We start from the raw sequence: 20,365 nt of genomic DNA, 5'->3' as shown, positions 1-20,365 counted from the left end.
CAATAATATTTTTGTATGCTTTCTTGATTATTCATATACCTACCTTACTGCAAATGATCAAGTTTTTTAAGTAATGACTTTGATTCCCCCTAGCTAGGTCATCATTTTTTTAGCCTTTTTACAACTAGAGTGACCTACCCTTGTTTCTCCTCTTCCTGTGTTCCTTCAGCAGTGCCCTCTGTTGGTGCCTCGGCCACTGGAGCCTCCTCTACCACTGGTTCAGGTTCTGGTTCAGGCTCGGGCCTCATGCCCTCCTTTAGTTCCACAGCACAGTTTGAATCTGTTACGTACCGTGACGATAGCGTTACACGAATGTATTCTGAGGGGGAGTTCAGGAAAAAGCCTTGGCCTTGCTTTGTAAATGTAAATGATGATATACCGCTGCAATAAAATAAGTCCATGGTATTATACAAATGGCTCTACTGAAACCTTAAAACAAAATTTCCAAATTTTACAAAATAAAATTAGCTTGTGATCTAAATTTTTCTCTATATGAAATTATACTTTACATAAACAAAGGCAATTATGACGAAGTAGCATTATTTGACAATAGGCAAATAGTTACAAATCCCTGTGGTCCTTACTTTATACTTAGCATTATTTGACAATAGAGATATAAACAAAACCCTGTGGCCCTTACTTGATATCTAACAATATTTGACAACAGAGAGATATTAACAAAACCCTGTCACCCTTATTTCATATCTAGCATTATTTGACAATAGAGATATTAACAAAACTCTGTGGCCCTTACTTGATATCTAACATTATTTGACATTAGATATTTACAAAACCCTGTGGTTCTTACTTGATATCTAACATTATTTGACATTAGATATTTACAAAACCCTGTGGTCTTTACTTGATATCTAACATTATTTGACATTAGATATATTAACAAAACCCTGTGGTCCTTACTTGATATCTAACATTATTTGACATTAGATATTTACAAAACCCTGTGGTCCTTACTTGATATCTAACATTATTTGACATTAGATATTTACAAAACCCTGTGGTCTTTACTTGATATCTAGCATTATTTGACATTAGATATAAACAAAACCCTGTGGTCCTTACTTGATATCTAACATTATTTGACATTAGATATTAACAAAACCCTATTCCTTATTTCTTATCTACATTATTTGACATTAGATATTAACAAAACCCTATGTTTTGAACTTATTTCTTATCTAGCTATTTGATTTGACATTAGATATAAACAAAACCCTGTGGTCCTTACTTGATATCTTCCCGGCGTAGAGCTGAAGCCATTAACTGTTCCCGTAGTGTCATGATGGAGTACACGCTCAGATCACCCTGGTTACTAAGGCAGGCAATGTCATTCTCGGTGTAATTCTCATCTGAAATATATAACTGAGAATGTTAAAAGAGTTCTCATCTGAAATATATAGCTCACAATGTTAGCAGCATCAGGACCATTATACAGGTTTCATGACTACGGTATTACATGAAATATGTGTAGAAACTTTCTTTTGTTTTCGTGGTTGCTGTGAAATTTAATTTTTTACATTGTTACCACTATAGCTCTATCCGCTAACCATGAAAATGAAGTGTTACCACTATAGCTCTATCCACTGACCATGAATATGAAGTATTACCACTATAGCTCTATCCACTAACCATGAATATGAAGTATTACCACTATAGCTCTATCCACTAACCATGAATATGAAGTATTACCACTATAACTCTATCCACTAACCATGAATATGAAGAACTCCAAACCACGAAACAATGCACACACCAGTATTTCATGTTTTACATTATACAGGTTTTAATAACTACATTTATATTAAGGTTTTGTCTGTCTATCCACACTCTCATTAAGGTAATTCTAAACCTAGAAGGTGTGGAGTGAAACTGCCTAATATTTACACATACGACTTACCACTTTTGCTTCTAAATGTGACAAAAGCGACTTTGCGTATTCTGGAGCCGTGGAGAGCTGTGAGCTTAAATTTCCATCTGGCCTTCAGTTGGGGCAGTGAGAAGATCTGTGGACAAACAATGAACAAGTTTTACAATTCAGTAGCATACAATGATATACATACAAAAATTCCTATGTTATGAAGGCAGTTTCTGAATTTAAACAAACATTTCTGAAACAATGTTTTCTCGGAAAAATTTTTGTTGTTGCTAAAAATACAAAGTAAATGGGAACATTTTCATTAAATGTTTTTGAAAAAAGATATTTTTGCTGAAGAATATTGAAGCTTTGGTTACCTCATAACCAGTTGTTTTATCATTTTACATTACCTTGAGCTGCTCCTCTGAGCATATAACAACGGAGTGCTGGCCCGACATTTCTGGGGCCTTGGCTCGTTCATGCTGCACTTCGAGTGGATCAGGAAGGGACCGTGCTCGGCTGTCGACTACCCCGATAGAAATAACAGGTGCTTTGTGACGCAGTTTGATTTCCTTGGCTAGTAGAGATGTGACATCTGTCTCGGATCGCTTCTCTGTCGGTACACTGATGCTGTATATGTAAACGTGGCCGCCATTTGTTCCCACCCAAAGTGATGGCGTGTTACCAGCACCTAAAACAAATATAATGATGAATTTAATTATTCAACATTACAAACACCAATTGTGCTAATAGATATGAAGTACTAATATGATTTTGTATTTTCTTAAATCTCAATAATGACTGCTAATGGGGATAAAAAGCTCAGAAATCAACAACAAATTTTTTTTTTTTTTTTTTTTTTTTTTTTTTTTTAATTACTGAATATTCATAAACTGTGCGAAAGTCTTCAAATTTCTAATAAATCAAATTATTGCAATGGCAAAGCTTACAAATCTCTTCCACAAATTTAGTAAAGGTCATATATGTCAGCAGATGTGTGATGAATTTCATTAATTAATTAATTAAACTGACCCTGTGTGATGAATGTATCAGCGAAGTACAGACATCTAACCATAGATGCCATCGAGTCCTCGGTACTGCGAGCCTCAACTGCTCTCTCTACTGGTCGAGGTTCTGGTGACGCAGCAGGCGAAGTCCGACTGGTGGCGCCCTCTGCTGGGGTTTCCTCTATACCTGTGGTCTTTTCTTCACTAAAGGAAACAAAATACACAATATTAATCGACCCCCATTCCTCTTTATGGTAACTATATACATGTACTATATATATGATTTTCTTGAGTCAATTTTGTTTTAATATCTCACATTTTTCAAATACGGCTGCAAGAATTTTTCTTTTTTTTCTTTTTCTTTTTTGTAAATATCCTCCACTGAAAAAGGCAATTTTATCCACACAACACCTTGGTGCGGATTTATTTGTTTATTTTTTTTTTTTTTTTTTTTTTTAAATCTCAAACACTTCTGGAACATTAATAGGGCTGTAATTGTTATGTTATCTGATCTTTATTCCAAGAACAAAACTTTTATAATAGAAACTTACGCTTTCTCCTCTTTCTTTCCTCTGTCGCGTCTTTGTGAGCGTCCCCGACGTAGCTTACGGAATGATTCCCTGAGAGATTTCTTTAAGGACTTCCTCCTCGACATCGGGGTATCAGATGTTCCGGTCATATCTGTAATACAAGTTAATGAATGAGAAAATCTCAAACACAGAATTAACTTTAATTTCTGGTTCTTATTAACATTGTTCAAGCTTCATTAACATCTTTGTCTACATGTACAAATTTTTCTCGTTAAAACTTTAGATGAAATTTACCCCTCCACTGTTCTTTCATCTAGAAACAATTCAACATTCAGAGTACAAGAGTCATGAAAATTTAAGTACAGCTCTCACATAAACCTTTAACTCCATCAACCCCGAAATCTGAAAATGTACTGGTCAAATATTTGATTTAGAAGAGCTTAAATATGCTTTCAAGGGTGACTGAGTCAATTACAATGTCTTTTAAGATAGTTATAAACCAACCTGTTGGGTTAAGTGTACAGCGAACCAACACTTCCTTTTTCTGGGCGTAATCAAAGAGACCAAAGCCATGGGCCGTACCAGCCGCCACTCTGTAAAGTCAAACGAAACAACTTCAATCAAACTGTGGTGGGATTTATATTTTTATACACTTTTTCCTTTTTTCCCCCTTCTTCGTCCTTTTTTTTTTTTTTTTTTTTTTTTTAATTTCATCTTTTTTTTTTTTTTCTAGCATTAAGAAATCTTTTTGCTAATTGCAAATACCAACTTCACATCTTGTATTAAATATGCTTTTATTCTTACTGTTTTTTTTTTTTTTTTTTTTAAATTTGTCCTTAAAATATAGCAGTAAAACTATAAACTCATGTAATTTTTGTCTATTTTGAAGCAATAGATTTGACAACACCACCGAAATTACAAGTCTTACAAGTCAGTATATTAGAGTAACAACACCAAGATACTTCAGCTTAGAAAGCACGACATTCTAACCAAATGTTTTTACACCGTTATAGTGAGGTAAACTTACAGCTGCCATTCAGAGTTGAAGGCGAGAGCGGTGCAGGCAGCTGGTGGGTAAACCTGCATGACACTTGTCGGCTGGAATCCAGACGAAAACTTGATGTCTCCTTCACGTTGTGGTAGTGCCTCGTGACCCTTCCACACAAAACTGTCGCGGTCACTGACGATGTTGACCTTAACAGTCTCGACCTCCTGTTCACGATCTTCACGCTCCATTTGTAATGTGATCACTTGACCGGCTGTTCCTGCAATCACTAACGTCTCGCTGAGTGGACACAGAGAGATTTTCTGTATACCAAGTCTGGGGTCATCACTGAATGGATCATAGTTGCCAACCTGGAAATGAATGAATTTGTAATTTGGAATATTTCACTGTAGATAACGAGTACATAACTCCTTTTGTTTCTTCAAATATGAATATAACTGATGATAGTACTCCGTTTAATGATGTGATCTTCAAAACCAGAACTAATAAGAACAGTCTTCAAAAAAGAAATCATTGAAGAACAATTTTCATCCAAAAATACCATACAATATGAAATCCTATACAAATGAACTTTATCAACTCATATCAAAATCCAAAACTTCCTTTGTCAAAGGAATAAGTGGACGATTGCTCCATGGGTCCATGATATATTGTACATAATAAAGACATTTCAATTACTTTAACAAATGAGATCTTCCTAATTTCTGTCACAACATACAGAATTCACATATATTACATGTGTAATTCAGTGAGTCATACCTTCCTAAAGGGAGGCCACTCCTCCTCGACCTCGCCATTACTATCACCACCGGTATGGATATCAACATTAAATATACTGCAGGTCGACAGTTTGTATAACAACTTCATGGAGGTTCCTGATGCATCCCAGAACTTCACTGTACCATCTTCATGACTGAAAACAAAAACCATTACACTCGTAAAAACTCGTGACATTCTGCAGAAGTTTTTTTTCCTCAGAAAATAATTTTATCATCCCCAGACTGAAAATCTTCGTTCAAAGGATGAGATATACATAATGAACATGATACTATTAATTTAATTTCTAATCAATTATTAATTTGTTTAATCGTATATGATACAGGTGAAGTAAAACTCACCCAGTCAACAACAAGTCTTTGGTTGATCCTTCCGCTCCCTCAAGTTTTCCTCCATTGATAGGCCAGTCCTGAAGAATAATGAAACCGTTAAAAACCACCACAAAATCATTACAAACAAAATTGTCATTGATCATCAATATCGGCTAAAAACTGTATCAAAGTTATAAACTCAGGCCCCTAGATCATTTTTTTTTTTTTTTTTTTTTTTAAATTTTTACAAATTTTAGTAAAACTTTTGAAGATTTTTTCCTTCAGAAATCACAGGTGTTGCTCGAGAAAAGTTCCATTGTTTATGATTGGCTAATTAGCAACAACTGATAGTAAAGAACAGTTGTAATCATGTAGCATTGTTCTGAATGAAGTTTCCTAAAACCTTCCCATTTTAGTCGACTTACTCTCTTGGATAGACCGTCCATCTGTGCTTCTCCAGCATCGACGATTTTCTGCCATAGCTGGTTTGGGATGTTGCCTACGTGCTGGGAACACGTGATGGCCGAGCAGTGTAGACTGTTCATGTACGGCAGATGGAATGTTGGCCAGTTTGTAGAGTCGAGGTCGATAAGAACAATCTCTTCTTCGGCCAGCACAACTAAGGTGTGTGGCTCATCATTTTCTGTAACAAATATCAGCAAATTATTAAAACGTTGGTGTCACTTTATCTCGTCAAATAAAGTTACACATAAAGATATTGACCAAAAGAAATCATTTTACGAATTGATATCATATATCTGACAATGTCTGAAAGAAAGAAATGCATTCGCATGCAAATGGGTTCTATGGTGTCTTTGGGGTATAGTCCAACTGCCGTTAATAAAAAAAAAAAAAAATATACAAAAACTCCATAGTATGTTGTTTTTAAATGGCTGAAACATAAAGATGATTGAAATTGCAGGATCAAAGCAAGAGACACAAACCATGTGTCTCAATATCAAGATTAAACTGAATATAATCAAATATTTTGTACTAAAGGTTTGATAGCTGAGGAGTTATCGAACCAATAGATCTCTGTCGATTACCGACACAAACCCCTATGAATCATTCAATGACTGCAACATCAAGCATCTTTCTGTTTCTATTAATTGATCCTAATACACACCATCTCTATCCTCGCTACTGTCGTTCTCGTCAGCCCGCGTGATCGTCACAAAGTCGACCACCTTGGATGTGAAGTCGAACACAATGTGGTTATTGGAATTCTCCTGCATCACACTGATGGTGTGTCGGTCGCCATAACTCGCTCTCGGCATGCCGCCGGAGAATATGATGAATGGGTCACTGAAAATGGAAGATTCAGTATCAAACATCAGTCATACAGAACAACCACTGGTAATAAGCGATCACTTTGAAAACAATAGAAAAATATTTCAGATCAAGTAGAAGTAATTTTACTGGATGTAGTTTGTAAATTGAGAGTGATGCCATAGTGTTTCACTTTTATAGATCAATAATAAATTTTAGAGCAAAATTGATTTTAAACAAGTGCAATTGAAACTTGTACTTATGCAACTGTACCTTTCTTATATGACAAATGTGAAGAGCATGATTATTTACTTAGGCACAAGTTCATTCGTACAAAGAATCCCACTTAAATATGTCAGTTTACAATGGTCACATAAAACAAATGAAATATTTTTACTTGGATCCAATATCTTCTGACTTACCTCTTAGCTGTCTTCCAACAGATCTTGCTGATGGCCTTGCAAGGGAATGGGCCTGTAAATTACAAAATTCCATAAATAAGAATAATCTGTTATCGTTTTAGACAATTTTAGTCTACACTTGTATGGTAAGTGGACAGCACAAAAAATAAATATTCATTGATTGATATATTAGTATGGGCACACAGACTATTTCTTATAAGGAAGGGCTGAGGTGGCTGAGTGGTTAAGATGTCTCTACATTTTACCACAAGCCTCTGGGTTGCAAGTTTGAATCCTATGTGGGGCAGTTGCTAGCTAGGTACTGGCTGGTGGTCGGTCGTTTTTCCTCCTAGTACTCCTGTTGCCCCCCCCCCCCCCCCCCCCCAACTATAAACCTGGCAAGTCCATTGTGCATCAGATCATGTTTTATTACAACCAAGTCAGTGCGACTGAGTGACATTGATATAGACTTGTTGAAATCTGTTGCCACTTTTCACTTTAAACACAAAATCAATAGTGTTCACACAGGAATAGACGTCTTGTGACACGGTCTGATCACACATTGTAGTGTAACTCTATCTTGTGTTAGCTGAACAGCGTTACGCTGCAGTGTTGGAAGGTGACAACATACACAGATTATAGTCAATGTAACAGATACATACTCTGTGCAGGTACACAACTGATTTATAAAACATGTAGGGAAATAAAAATGGTGACAAACATCCCATGTGGTTCTCCCACATAAACATTTATGTATGGCTGAAATTTTGTGCTTGTAGAAAACTAAAAATGTCTATAAAACACCATCTCCCCCTCTTTCCCAAAGGGCATTATTCAATTCTCAATGCAATTTATCAAATTCGGTCTAAAGTGGATCTTAGTTAAGGTATCTGATGGCCTTGTCAACCCCGACAACAGACAGAAATACAAACAGATAGGCCCCTCTATAACAGACAACTTTATGTCACATTCTTTTGGTTTCTATTTCATTCAGACAAGGTTTGAGAGACTTAAGACAACAGTTATTGTCCGCATACCCTGTCTAATAACAGTCCATACTAATGACTACCGTGGCCCATGTCGACATGTACACATACCAACATCTATATGTTATCACTGTAGATCACAACTGCTTTCCACCCTGTATCACTTACAAATCTCACAAAGCACATGTTTACCCAACATTACCTTCAGTAATCAAACACCTACATGTCACACCCTTATGCTATTAGGAAATTAAGCTCTTTCAACTCAAAGCTATTTAGAAGCCTTAATGGTGGTTTTAATATGCATTTTTTAAAAATCTATGTAAATTTTGTACCCCGATATTATCCAACACCTACCTATCTGTATTTAGCATCACCACAGTGTATTTACCGAAACACTGAGTCATACACAACCGTCGACGGATACAAATTTCTCGTAAACTCCGAAACATCTGTTTAATTTCACTCTCCATTAATCAATTATCTTAATATCATTTTAATTAAATCTAATCCAAAATGTTTGTCATTTTTTCTGTCTGTCTTCCAATTTTTGTCATTCTAAACCAAACTTTGTAATTTAATTCTTTCTCTCTATTCCAATTTCTTTTGTAAAACAAGATTTTGAATGCATAGGGAATACATTTTTGCAAAGAAATATCTTTATGTCAATAAAAACACATTTTAGTAGGAAGATTCTCATCAAATGAATCCCCATTACTTAACCCCTAGATCGTTAAAACGATAGCCAAATTCCAAGATCAAATTATTGTAACCATTAGCAAGCTATTCCAAACAATAGAAAATTACATGCAAATTTTCCAATTTATTTATTTCAGGAATGCTGTACCATGAAAGCCACGGGATAAAGAACATATGGTAATACCATGGCCCGATATCTAGTCTATCATTGTCTCTAAGTACACTAACAGTAAATTGAGAAATTACAACAAAACATGAATAAAACCCTAGAATCATTAGCTCATTTGTCAGCCATGATACAGCCAGTTTGTAAAACCACATTCTATGAGTGATCTCGTGAACTCTAGCAATCAGCAGAACTGACATTTGAAGCTCCGCCATGCTTGCATGCTCGATGCCGTTACCAAGAAATTTCTCCCAGTTGATTAAAATCAATTACTATCAAAAGACGTACTCCCTATTCAGGAAAGGCATGCCCACCCACTGGGAACGAAACCACAATAGACGCAATATCATCCCAAAGGAAAGACAATCGCACACAAAACAACAAATGTTGAATTTGTCCAGGTATAGGGGATTTTAAACAGGTAGAGTCAGTCAGGCGTGTCTGTGGATGTTCAGGTTATGTCTCGTTAGACACCTGTCATCCGTTGTACCACTATCTGTTTACCTCATCAGGCAATACAGGTTAGGTACAACAAATACCGGGATCAGAATTTAGCTGAAAGGAAACACTTTTCTGTCTGTATCTGAATCTGTGTTTGGCCCCTACACATTATAGGAAAAAATGAGGGTCATTATTGCATCACAAAACCCCACAGATTCAACAAGGAAGAGAAACAGTCCACACACCTTTCATTCACTGTACAGGGTATCGAGCTATACATTTTCTCTACATAGACGGGATTCAGGGAGAATTAATTTCTGTTCATGGTTCTAACAAGAAAGGAAAAACTTCAACAAAATAGATTCACAGTCAAAAATTAAACAAGAATAAGAATTCAAAACAATTCATAAGCATACCCGGTACTTTTTGTTTTAAACCTGCTGATGTATGTGTTAAAACTGAAATCACTGTTTCAGAATATCATTACAACTGAAATACTATGACAAAAACAAGACTATCTGAATAGGCATTTAAATCTTTTCATGATGGAAATTTTATTCTATTTTTATTCAGACTCTGCAGGTCACACCTCATCTCTTTGTATACAGGTTCAGCATTATACTGCAGCTTACAACAACACCGAGCTGCTGCCATGTATAATGTCTGTGAATCCTATTCAACACGTGGCATTATATTGCACCAGCTACAGATCATTATACTGAGTTCCATATCCGGATCATAAATCCTCTCAGACATTAATATTTTTATAACACAGTAGGCCAAAGCTATTTAAAAACAAATATGGCAATGAGAATGGAGATTTAATGTGTTAAGTGAGAATAGAGATTTAAGGTACATGTTAAGATTTATAGACCTGGTTCACTGTAGCCTGTAATTTCAAATTTCAAAATAAAGAAGTCTCTATTATTTTTTCCGTTTTGGATGAAAGAATTCACATGTGTGGGTGTAGTTCAACCTATCATATTTACAATAACTTTTGACTTCTGTGTACAATTTCAGTAATCTTCAAAGTCAGCACAATTGAGTTGGGTATCATATTTATCTAAGTAAGAAACTCTCAGCAAAGTTTAAAACCAATTTTTTCATCACCACAGTAATTTTGTGGACTTTTAAACAAATTCACTCTGCTTTGTTAAATGTGTAGCTAAACCTGTGATGATTTCAGTTTAAACACCTTTATATTGTACAAGGACAGGATATGTTCATACAGTTAGCTATAAACAAAATCTTCTAGAAACCTGCATCACTCTATTAAACAGAAAGCTAATTTTTTGTTAATAACTTTTTGATATCTTGTTGATCCAATACTAACATGCTAGTAAGTTAATTTTGTTTTTATTCCATATCTAGTGCCTGTGCCATTATTGAATGAGAATATTGACTACAGAATTCCTCTACTATTGCAGGATACTTTTAATAAACCATCTGTTGTATTGTTCTACAGTTTGATCGGTTAGAAGTCCTATCACCAGCCAGATTTATTGGTGGAGGAAAACTGGAATACCTGGAGAAAAACCACCAGCCTACAGTCAGTACCAGGCAACTCCCCCACATGGGATTTGATCTTTCAACTCAGAGGTGGAAGGTTTGACATATTATGTCGGGGCATCTTAACCACTTGGCAACCACAGCTGCGGAGGTGAAGGGCTTGTGGTAATTTATAGGGACATCTTAACCATGTGCCATCCACAAAACTGGACATTAACTGAGGAATGAAAACTTACCATATGGTGTAAGAGCGGGTTCCTTTGGTTCTGACGAGTCTGTCGACTTCCATTTTATGTAACTACCATCGATATGAGCACTGATGAACTCAGAACCATTTCTGTGCCAGGCTACAGACTCCAATTGCTGTAAATGTACATAGACATTTATTACAAATAAGAATCTCATGGTCAAATTTGATTTAATGTCTCTTTTGAACATCAAATATCTTTTTTTTTTTTTTTTTACTGTACATTGAAAAGTGAATAAAATATTCTATTATTCATTGCATCTTTTTATATCATGAAGTGACAATTTGTCCCCAACATGGAAAATTCATGAAATATTTCTCAACTTTCATAGCTATTTTGGTAGATTTAGCTGAACAACATATTGGGTGTCTGTCATATACCATCAGTAACAAACTCAAGTGCTGTGCCAAGCACATCCACCAATGTTAGACAAAGTTTGCTTCTCATACCCCTCAGAAATACCGACATCAATAGGTACAGGGCATCAACTTCCCCAGATGTAATGGACATTAAAATGAAATGATTCTTTAGGAAGATGGACAGCGAGCAGAGCTCAGCACTCACAGTCCTACTGGCCCTGGGGTAGATAAGGATTTGTATGATTTGGATGATAGCTCACTTGTGTAATATTCACAGCCCTAAATGGGGAGGTAATCATAAGGGGTTATTTGGATGATTGCTCACCTGTGTAGCGTTGTAGGTTTGGTCAGCGTTACATTCTTTGTTATCCCATAAGACAATTAAACCTCTGTTGTAGCCAATCAGGAACTGTTAACAAAGAAATAAAATATCAATAAAACACCCCTGAAAATTCCTAATGAACTGTTTCAACCTTTGTATTGGAAGATTTCAAATGTGTCTCCCGGGGTGAAAAGTTAAATCAACAAATGGTACATAAATATAAGGAAAAATATGTTTGGAAGGTATGGAGACCAATTATTCTACACTCCATAGTTGTCACTATCATGGGAAAAATTTCTTGCAAACATTTATTCACGTCTAAAATTTCTAATTTGGTAATAAATATTGCATTACGAAACAAAACAATAACGATTCCCAAACAATAATATGTCTGTGCATAAGTGCTACCGGTAGTAAAATGTCAGTGACATTTCTAATTATAAATAGATTTAATAAGTTGTTGATTGCCTTGAGCTTTGTTATTATCATCGCCACTCTAAAATATTTTATATCAGTAACTCTCTAACATGAATTCTCATTTTCATCGTAGAAATCCGCTAATTACAAAACCGCAGGATTATACAATATTGGCAGGAGATAATCAATATTTATAGATGACTGATTATTTCACCTTTCCAAATCCAAACTGCCACGAATTAAATTCGGCGGAAATTGCTTGGAGATTATTGTTTATTTTTGGTCTGGCTATTACGCGATGTGTCCGCCCCAACAACAGTCTGTGAGGCTGCCTTGTGTCAACAATCAATATTACCTGTTGATGCCTATTGATACCTGTTAACGAGATCAAATGACATCTACCTGGCTGACTGTGATGTCATTTACCTTTCCTGAACTTGCTAACAAGCCTCACTTCCGAGACACAGTAGAATTTTACGCCTTTTTTCAGAAATAAGGAATCTAAATTGTGCAGAGTATGAATCTATGAAAAATCAATGATATCTTATTTTTATTCTGATGTGAATCGAATTTGACATTCACTCGGGAATATGATCCTTGGAAACTCATCACAGACTTTTATGGCTCGGCGTACAATTTGTTAATGGACAAAAACTGCAGTATGCTTTCAGAACGATTGTCTCACCTTGTCGGGGTTGGTTGGGTGGTTTGCGATGGTTTCTACTGCACCGGGGTTCACTTTGAAGTCGTCTGGTACGCTGCAAACGAAACAAAGTCAGATTTAGATTGCCAATACTTAATTTATCCAAGATTTTCCTCTAGAAATATCTCATCTAAACTGATTATTTCTGAAAATCAATTCCTAGTATAGAAACTAAATCAAATAAAATACATGTCATTTTTATAATTACAAGTTGAAATTCTTTTCTTTTCTCATTCATGACCTTGAATCATAGAGGACTGCTAGATCAATAATGATATCTAAACAGCATCAATTCAATGATTATGACATTGGACCTGATGCATGGAACCTACTTTTGCATGACGACATCTTGGTAGACAATCTGTTCCATGAGTTTGAAGGTCTGAAGATCGAGCATGTAAATATTGCCTTCCTCTGTACCAATCAATAGACACTTCCCATCCTTGGTCACACAACATACTGATATGTTCTTGGGTTTGCTGTGTAAACAAAATATCACATTTAATAAATAAAACACAAAGAAAAAGTTTAAACTTTAGGAATTTCAAAAGATAAAGTTCTATTGAATACATCAGGGTTCAAGTTTTCACTGTGCCCATATAACCTTTTTTAGAACAGAAAACGAAAAGGAATAAAGTTTTTTTCTGAAGGTCCATTCAAATTATACAGAGGGACCCCACTTATAGATCTGTGAAGAACCCTTTTTATTGTACACACAGCCCAAACCCTGCACGAATGTTAAAACGTTCTAGTGGTAGCTTATTCAATACATGGCAAAGAGAGAATATTTTTGCTTTACTTCCTATTACATTGTTCACTTGGACTTTCAAAGCTTGGAAAAGTCCACAATGATTCATAACAAAAAAGTACTTTACTAAAATGTCAAAGAAACTTCTAACTGGTTCTAGTATACAGATAAGAGACTAACCAACTCACCCCTGAAATTTCATAATGGACTAGTCTATAGTGTGATTAAGAAGATCCTAAATTTGTCTTCGGAGGTGAATAAGTTAAAACAGGGAAGAGATTACAAACATAATTATCTTTTTAGGTCAAATGTGGCAGCAGTTGTTTTTTTCTAATCTAAAAATCTAACATTTTGTTTTTATTTTGAATAAAGCTGAACGGCTCGTCCATAAAAAGTACTGAAAAATGTCCTCATCAGGATATGAAATATCCAACCTGGCCTAAGGGTGTACACACTGGCCGATTAGGGCATTTCCTTATAGGATATTATCAGATAACAGTGATAAATACGCTAGATAAGTTTAATATAGTAACTCTTGTAGCAGTATCATTTGTGACACATAATCTTATGGCAGTATTATTTCAGGACACATCATTCAGGTTAAAAAAAAAATGTACTTCACGTAGATTGTAAAACGTTTAAACAATAGTCCATTGACACTTCTGATAAAATGTCCTTTATGACACATCAGCTTTATTTGTAAACATATCCTTCATTCATAAACATTCCACTTGTGTTAGTACTTGACTTAAGTGACGAGTACAACCAATGTTTATAGTCATTGATACAATTAGGCCTCAAAACCTCTCCCTGTATAAATTGCATGTATGCTACAGTAGACACTACAGCACAAAAACAGTAACCTTCTCCACTTTGTCATCAGGCATCAACAAATTAAGTTTATTTTGCAGGATATTACAATTTTCTACGGGGTAGGGTGGGGATTTTGAACTTTCTTTGCGAGTATCAAATTACTTTTATAGTGACAATAATAATCTTCATAGATGTTTAAATTTGTTATGATGGGTTTATCATGAAATTTACTTGTGAAATAATAAAAGGCAAGCATGATCAGTGAGAAAAAGAATATGATACACTTCTATCAAAAACATCAGAGGTTTTCTGTACTGAATCATATGATGATTAAAGAGGGAAAAAAAAATTAGAACTAAATTCTCTGTGGAAATTAACTTTTACCGAGTCAAATGCACAAGTGGATTGATTTAATCAAGACAATATAGCCCAGTTCAAATGATCAGAACATTTTACAAGGTCTGCTTAAGAGCTGAATCGAAAGTCTGAGGGATTTAAAACGGATGTGGCGCGTCTACACACATTTATATAGCCACTAGCAAGTAGGTTCAAAGACGGCATTAATGAAGAAAAACAAGACATTGATTTCCATTGAATTTTTTCCCCTGCCATCTACAACAAACACGACTGTCCACTATTCATTTCCATGATCCAACGCGATGTAATCAATTATTGAAATGTTGTATGCAGATCCTAACTCCAAGAACTGCTCCCGTATACTGTGTGAAACAACGGGAACACAGTTAACATAAAAGCGTAACTGGCCAACTCACAAGAAACACATTGATTTTCCCCCCAGAAGCTTTCAACTTATCCCCTAAGTAAAAGATATGTGTATGTTAGTTGATAATTTTGTGTTGGATGTTACCTACACTACGATTGTGAGGGAATTAATCTATTACCTGGGGAGGTAGGGTATGAAGTCGTGTTTATGGTTGCGTAAACTTATAAACAAAATCAATAATATCGCCTATACAGATTACAGATGAAGCCTGGTTCAAATTACTTTACCTAAATGAGATAAGAAATTCTAACCATCACCCAGAAAATAATGACTTAAGCTAGATCATTTTAAAAGCGTCGCCTGCAGCCTAAAAAGTTTCTATATGACAGAATTAACCATAACAAATGAATGACAATCTTATCATACACAGAGAAAAGACTTGATGACACCAGTTTTGTAAGGTCAATTAACGACGCTTAATTAGCCGAACATCATTTTCCAATTTCATAATAAAATTTTTGTACTAAACCTTTTAGCACATTAGATTAATAATGACTCTGTATCTATTTTATGTGCTACTTATGTTAGACCTTCATTTTGCTAGACCTAGAATTTACAGCACGGGCATATCAAACAAAGTCAATTTTCAAAGATTGATACCTCAATGTCTTTTTTCTAACAAAGTCTTCTTAAACCCAAACACTTCAGACAAATCTAACCTATATCATATTTCATAAAAGACAACATGAAATTTTAACTTTTTGATATTTCCTTTCAATTTTTTTTATTTTATATTTCCTTTCAATGTTTTGTTTGTTTGATATTTCCTTTCATTTTTTTTATATTTCCTTTCATAGCCTATATGTATAATATGAATGGATAAGAGGATCTATTGATGTGGTTAGCTGCTATTGACATCTCCGATTCAGTTTATAGTCATAGCAATAATTATAACCAATCAGAATATTTTGCACTGAAAACCACATTAGTAAGACCACCAGTTTACTTGTAGTCAGAGTAATAATACCATCTGCACTTTTAATGTCTAGACATAGGCTTCAAAGTAAGTTTTCTTACCCTTCTTCTACTCCAAAGACAAATTCTTTAACATTTTCTAAGACAGTTTTCTCTTTTTTAACGTTGATTTCCCATAAATAGATGGTGTTGTCGCTGCTCACAGCTACGAGTCGCCCCTACAAAAGATAAGACAATCACTGATAAAATTTTCACATGATAATCTGAAAATAAATTTAGGCAGAGAATTATGTGGTATAAATGTCTATAATTTCATCTACAATATTTCTAGATACAAGATCAAAGTGAATTTTTTATATAAAACTTATTTTTCGACACCATCATTTTCGCTTTTGACAACAAATAACAGTACATTGGTTTCTGTTAGCCTTGAGCTTTGACTCTGTGTGCAATTTAAAATTAATGGTTTTAAATATAGTAGATATACATCATATTCATTCAACCATGCATGATATGACAAATCAAATATGTATTTTCAAAAGATCATTACCCTAAAAGTTGTTTTTTTTTCTAATTCGAAAACCCTAAAAGTATTTTTTTCCTAACTCGAAAATGACTAATCTGATTTCTACTTTGAAATATGATTTTGTAATGTGATTTGAAAATCTTTCTATTGGCATTTTTAGTTTCTTAGTAAACGCCTTTTTGAAAGTGGATTCTATATTTGAAGATAAACATTAAACATATGTAGTTACAGTAACTATATTTGTTGTATACAGAAATCAATGGAGAAATGACAAGTATATAGGCAAATCACATGAACTTATTCACCCCTGAAATCTTATAATGAACTGTTCCAGCTTTAGTTTTGGGAGATTTCATGGGAGTCTTCAGGGGCGAACAAGTTAACAATTATACCCCCACATCCATCATGTTATGTTACTAAACCTGCTACTTAAGATCACACATCTCAAGTCTGACCTGTCAATGATATATAATCCTTTGATCTTAACAAAGTTGTATCAGACAATAACATCCATGTGACCGTAAAAACCACGATTACTTCACCGTGGTCACATTCTTTAAACTGTTTTTCATGAATCTGTATTTTTTCGTGATTTTTTTATGAGTGTGTATGATGTCTTTATTAAGATGTAGGAACAGCTTGGCCCTTCTGTGATGTCAGATTTATTTTTTACTGCCAACAAGTGTTGCAAATCTCCATCTCAAACAGAGATATGAATATTATATCTAATGTAACATATGGTTAGCAACATCAACATTAAATGACCATGATTTAAATAGGGAATCATCTCAGCAGGCCATGCCATAACATGTTGACTATATAGCTAATAATAACTATACAAAACTTCATTTTTTTTATTGGTTCATATACATGTGACATCTCTAGCTTGAAGCATAGAGAACATTAAGGTCAAAGTACTATTGATGTTTCGTTAGCTTGATCATAATTAAGAGAGGATGATCTGAGATAATATGATAGACAACTTACCTCTTCGTTAAGAAAGAACAATTGGTTGACAGTTGCATCGCTCATCAATTCACCTGTAAGCTCCACACCTGGCTGTCCATAGCTAAGGTCAAGGTTAAGGCTCAAACATTCATTAGGATCAGTTTTAATATCTGTACGACATTTGATCTCTTCATCCTATTATTTCTCACATGTTTCTTCTAACATGAAAGTGCTTTGTTATGTACATAGTCAGATCTGATGAAGTAGAACTGAACACACAACACTAACTCTGTCATGCACAATTCTGAACAAAACCAAAAAAACCTCCATGTCACTGCCAAGTACCTGTATCAGCAGAAGTTCTGTATTACCTATTTAACCAAAAAAACCTCCATGTCACTGCCACCTGTCGTATCAGCAGAAAGTTCTGTATTACCATATTTAACCCGACAAAAAAAACCTCCATGTCACTGCCAAGTCACCTGTATCAGCAGAAAGTTCTGTATTACCATATTTAACCCGACAAAAAAAACCTCCATGTCACTGCCAAGTCACCTGTATCAGCAGAAAGTTCTGTATTACCATATTTAACCCGACAAAAAAAACCTCCATGTCACTGCCAAGTCACCTGTATCAGCAGAAAGTTCTGTATTACCATATTTAACCCGACAAAAAAAACCTCCATGTCACTGCCAAGTCACCTGTATCAGCAGAAAGTTCTGTATTACCATATTTAACCCGACAAAAAAAACCTCCATGTCACTGCCAAGTCACCTGTTTATAAGCAGAACGTTTAACATTACCGTATTTAACCTGATAGGGAAATGCAGACCTTCTACTTTATTATTAGTACCACATTTACTGATGTAGTAGTGCCCCTCAATCATTCTTTAATCAGCATACATATATCAAATCTCTTCTAAAACTCGCTACTAAATTGTGATAACAAAATTAATTTGTAAACCTATTAGGTACTTTCTCAAGACACCAAATACTGGTTTTGAAGGCGAAAGGATTAACAGTTGATGGTGATTTCAGGAGGATACTTTTCCCTCATAAGCATTCAAACTAGTATCTGGTGCCTGAGCAATTAGCATAAATGAATATTCATTTCAGTACTGTATTGCAGATTAGGAATATTTGGTCTTAATTTTTGATTTGCATAAATACCTGATATCTGTCTTAATTTTTTTTATTTGTTTTAGCATTCCAGACAATATCTGACTAACTTGACCATCTGTAAGATATTTTATACTATCAGTGACATATTTGTAACATTTTCTTGCCAAACAACCCAAAGTGATGGTCTTGGATTTCCCGGCCAGTTATCTTTGATTTGTTTTGACAGGAAGACATAAACATTGTGGATCGTTGTGACCACGATCAACAACAACATATCTCTATAAATCACAGCAACTGTCACAAAAGTAAGGCAATCTATTTAGCATGCCTACTTGGTATTCACGATACCGGCTTGGAGGGACACCAACAGACACATATCACCATGGTAACTGATACTGTCATATTGGAGTAGCAATATTACAAATTCTGAATCCATGAGTCAGCGAAAAAAAAATCAAAAATGGAAAAAAATAATAAATATATATATGTATATAAATAAAATATTTAAATAACATCAACGTTAACTCACTTGCACTGCTTGGTCTTTAGAAACACTAGATTCTGAATCTTTGATATGAGGCAAAATTTGTAACCAAGACTTCAGCTTGCTCTGTAGAAAACCTTGAGATTCTGAATCTCTGATATTACACAAAATTTGTTACCAAGACTTCAGCTTGCTCTTTAGAAAACCTCGAGATTCTGAATCCTGATATTACACAAAATTTGTTACCAAGACTTCAGCTTGCTCTTTAGAAAACCTTAAGTTTCTAAATCTTTGTATATTACACAAAATTTGTTACCAAGACTTCAGCTTGGTCTTTAGAAACCTTAAGATTCTGAATCTTTGTATATTACACAAAATTTGTTACCAAGACTTCAGCTTGCCTTAGAAAATTAGATTCTGAATCTTGATATTACACAAATTGTTACAAACTTCAGCTTGCTCTTTAGAAAACCTTGAGATTCTGAATCTCTGATATTACACAAAATTTGTTACCAAGACTTCAGCTTGCTCTTTAGAAAACCTTGAGATTCTGAATCTCTGATATTACACAAAATTTGTTACCAAGACTTCAGCTTGCTCTTTAGAAAACCTTGAGATTCTGAATCTGTGATATTACACAAAATTTGTTACCAAGAGTTGATATTGTTGAGTTGAGAGCTATGTATGATAAAATAAGGTCACCTAATTCTTGCAAGACTACTACACTTCAAAATCACTGAGCCATAAAACTACTTCCTTTTGTGGAAAACTATGTCAATCCCATCTGCTTATCCTCACCTGAACAGTCGACCTCTTCAAACAATAACATATCTCGTAAAACTATTCAAGTTATGGAGGGCAATTATCATTTATGATTCATAACCCTGATTTTCCTTAGAAAAACAACACAGCATGGGTCAGGATTTTAAACAACGCCATATGGTATTAACTATGTAACGTAGGGAGAAAAATACCTGTCAGGTTGTCAGCTTGCCCTCAAT

The 20,365-nt window shown here is 34.8% G+C and overlaps 1 protein-coding gene across 1 annotated transcript in view; it reads right to left on the bottom strand.

The window, feature by feature from the left end:
- Positions 1-20,365, bottom strand: part of LOC138324426 (lethal(2) giant larvae protein homolog 1-like) — a 78,088-nt gene that overhangs the window by 384 nt on the left and 57,339 nt on the right. Inside the window, exons 18-36 of the mRNA XM_069269491.1 lie at positions 17,798-17,879; positions 16,387-16,502; positions 13,357-13,503; positions 13,007-13,079; positions 11,908-11,991; positions 11,212-11,338; positions 7,196-7,247; positions 6,631-6,809; positions 5,930-6,147; positions 5,535-5,602; positions 5,176-5,329; positions 4,438-4,766; positions 3,915-4,003; positions 3,432-3,561; positions 2,906-3,084; positions 2,284-2,564; positions 1,916-2,021; positions 1,247-1,367; positions 139-381 (exon numbers count right to left, since the gene is read on the bottom strand). Of these exons, the coding sequence (XP_069125592.1) occupies positions 139-381; positions 1,247-1,367; positions 1,916-2,021; positions 2,284-2,564; positions 2,906-3,084; positions 3,432-3,561; positions 3,915-4,003; positions 4,438-4,766; positions 5,176-5,329; positions 5,535-5,602; positions 5,930-6,147; positions 6,631-6,809; positions 7,196-7,247; positions 11,212-11,338; positions 11,908-11,991; positions 13,007-13,079; positions 13,357-13,503; positions 16,387-16,502; positions 17,798-17,879 (2,778 nt within the window). The remainder of the gene's footprint in view (positions 1-138; positions 382-1,246; positions 1,368-1,915; positions 2,022-2,283; positions 2,565-2,905; positions 3,085-3,431; positions 3,562-3,914; positions 4,004-4,437; positions 4,767-5,175; positions 5,330-5,534; positions 5,603-5,929; positions 6,148-6,630; positions 6,810-7,195; positions 7,248-11,211; positions 11,339-11,907; positions 11,992-13,006; positions 13,080-13,356; positions 13,504-16,386; positions 16,503-17,797; positions 17,880-20,365) is intronic.

The sequence above is a fragment of the Argopecten irradians genome, chromosome 5, assembly GCF_041381155.1.
Source record: "Argopecten irradians isolate NY chromosome 5, Ai_NY, whole genome shotgun sequence".
Taxonomy (NCBI): domain Eukaryota; kingdom Metazoa; phylum Mollusca; class Bivalvia; order Pectinida; family Pectinidae; genus Argopecten; species Argopecten irradians.
Note: the sequence above shows the minus strand (reverse complement) of the source record. Positions and strands in the feature narration are given on the sequence as shown.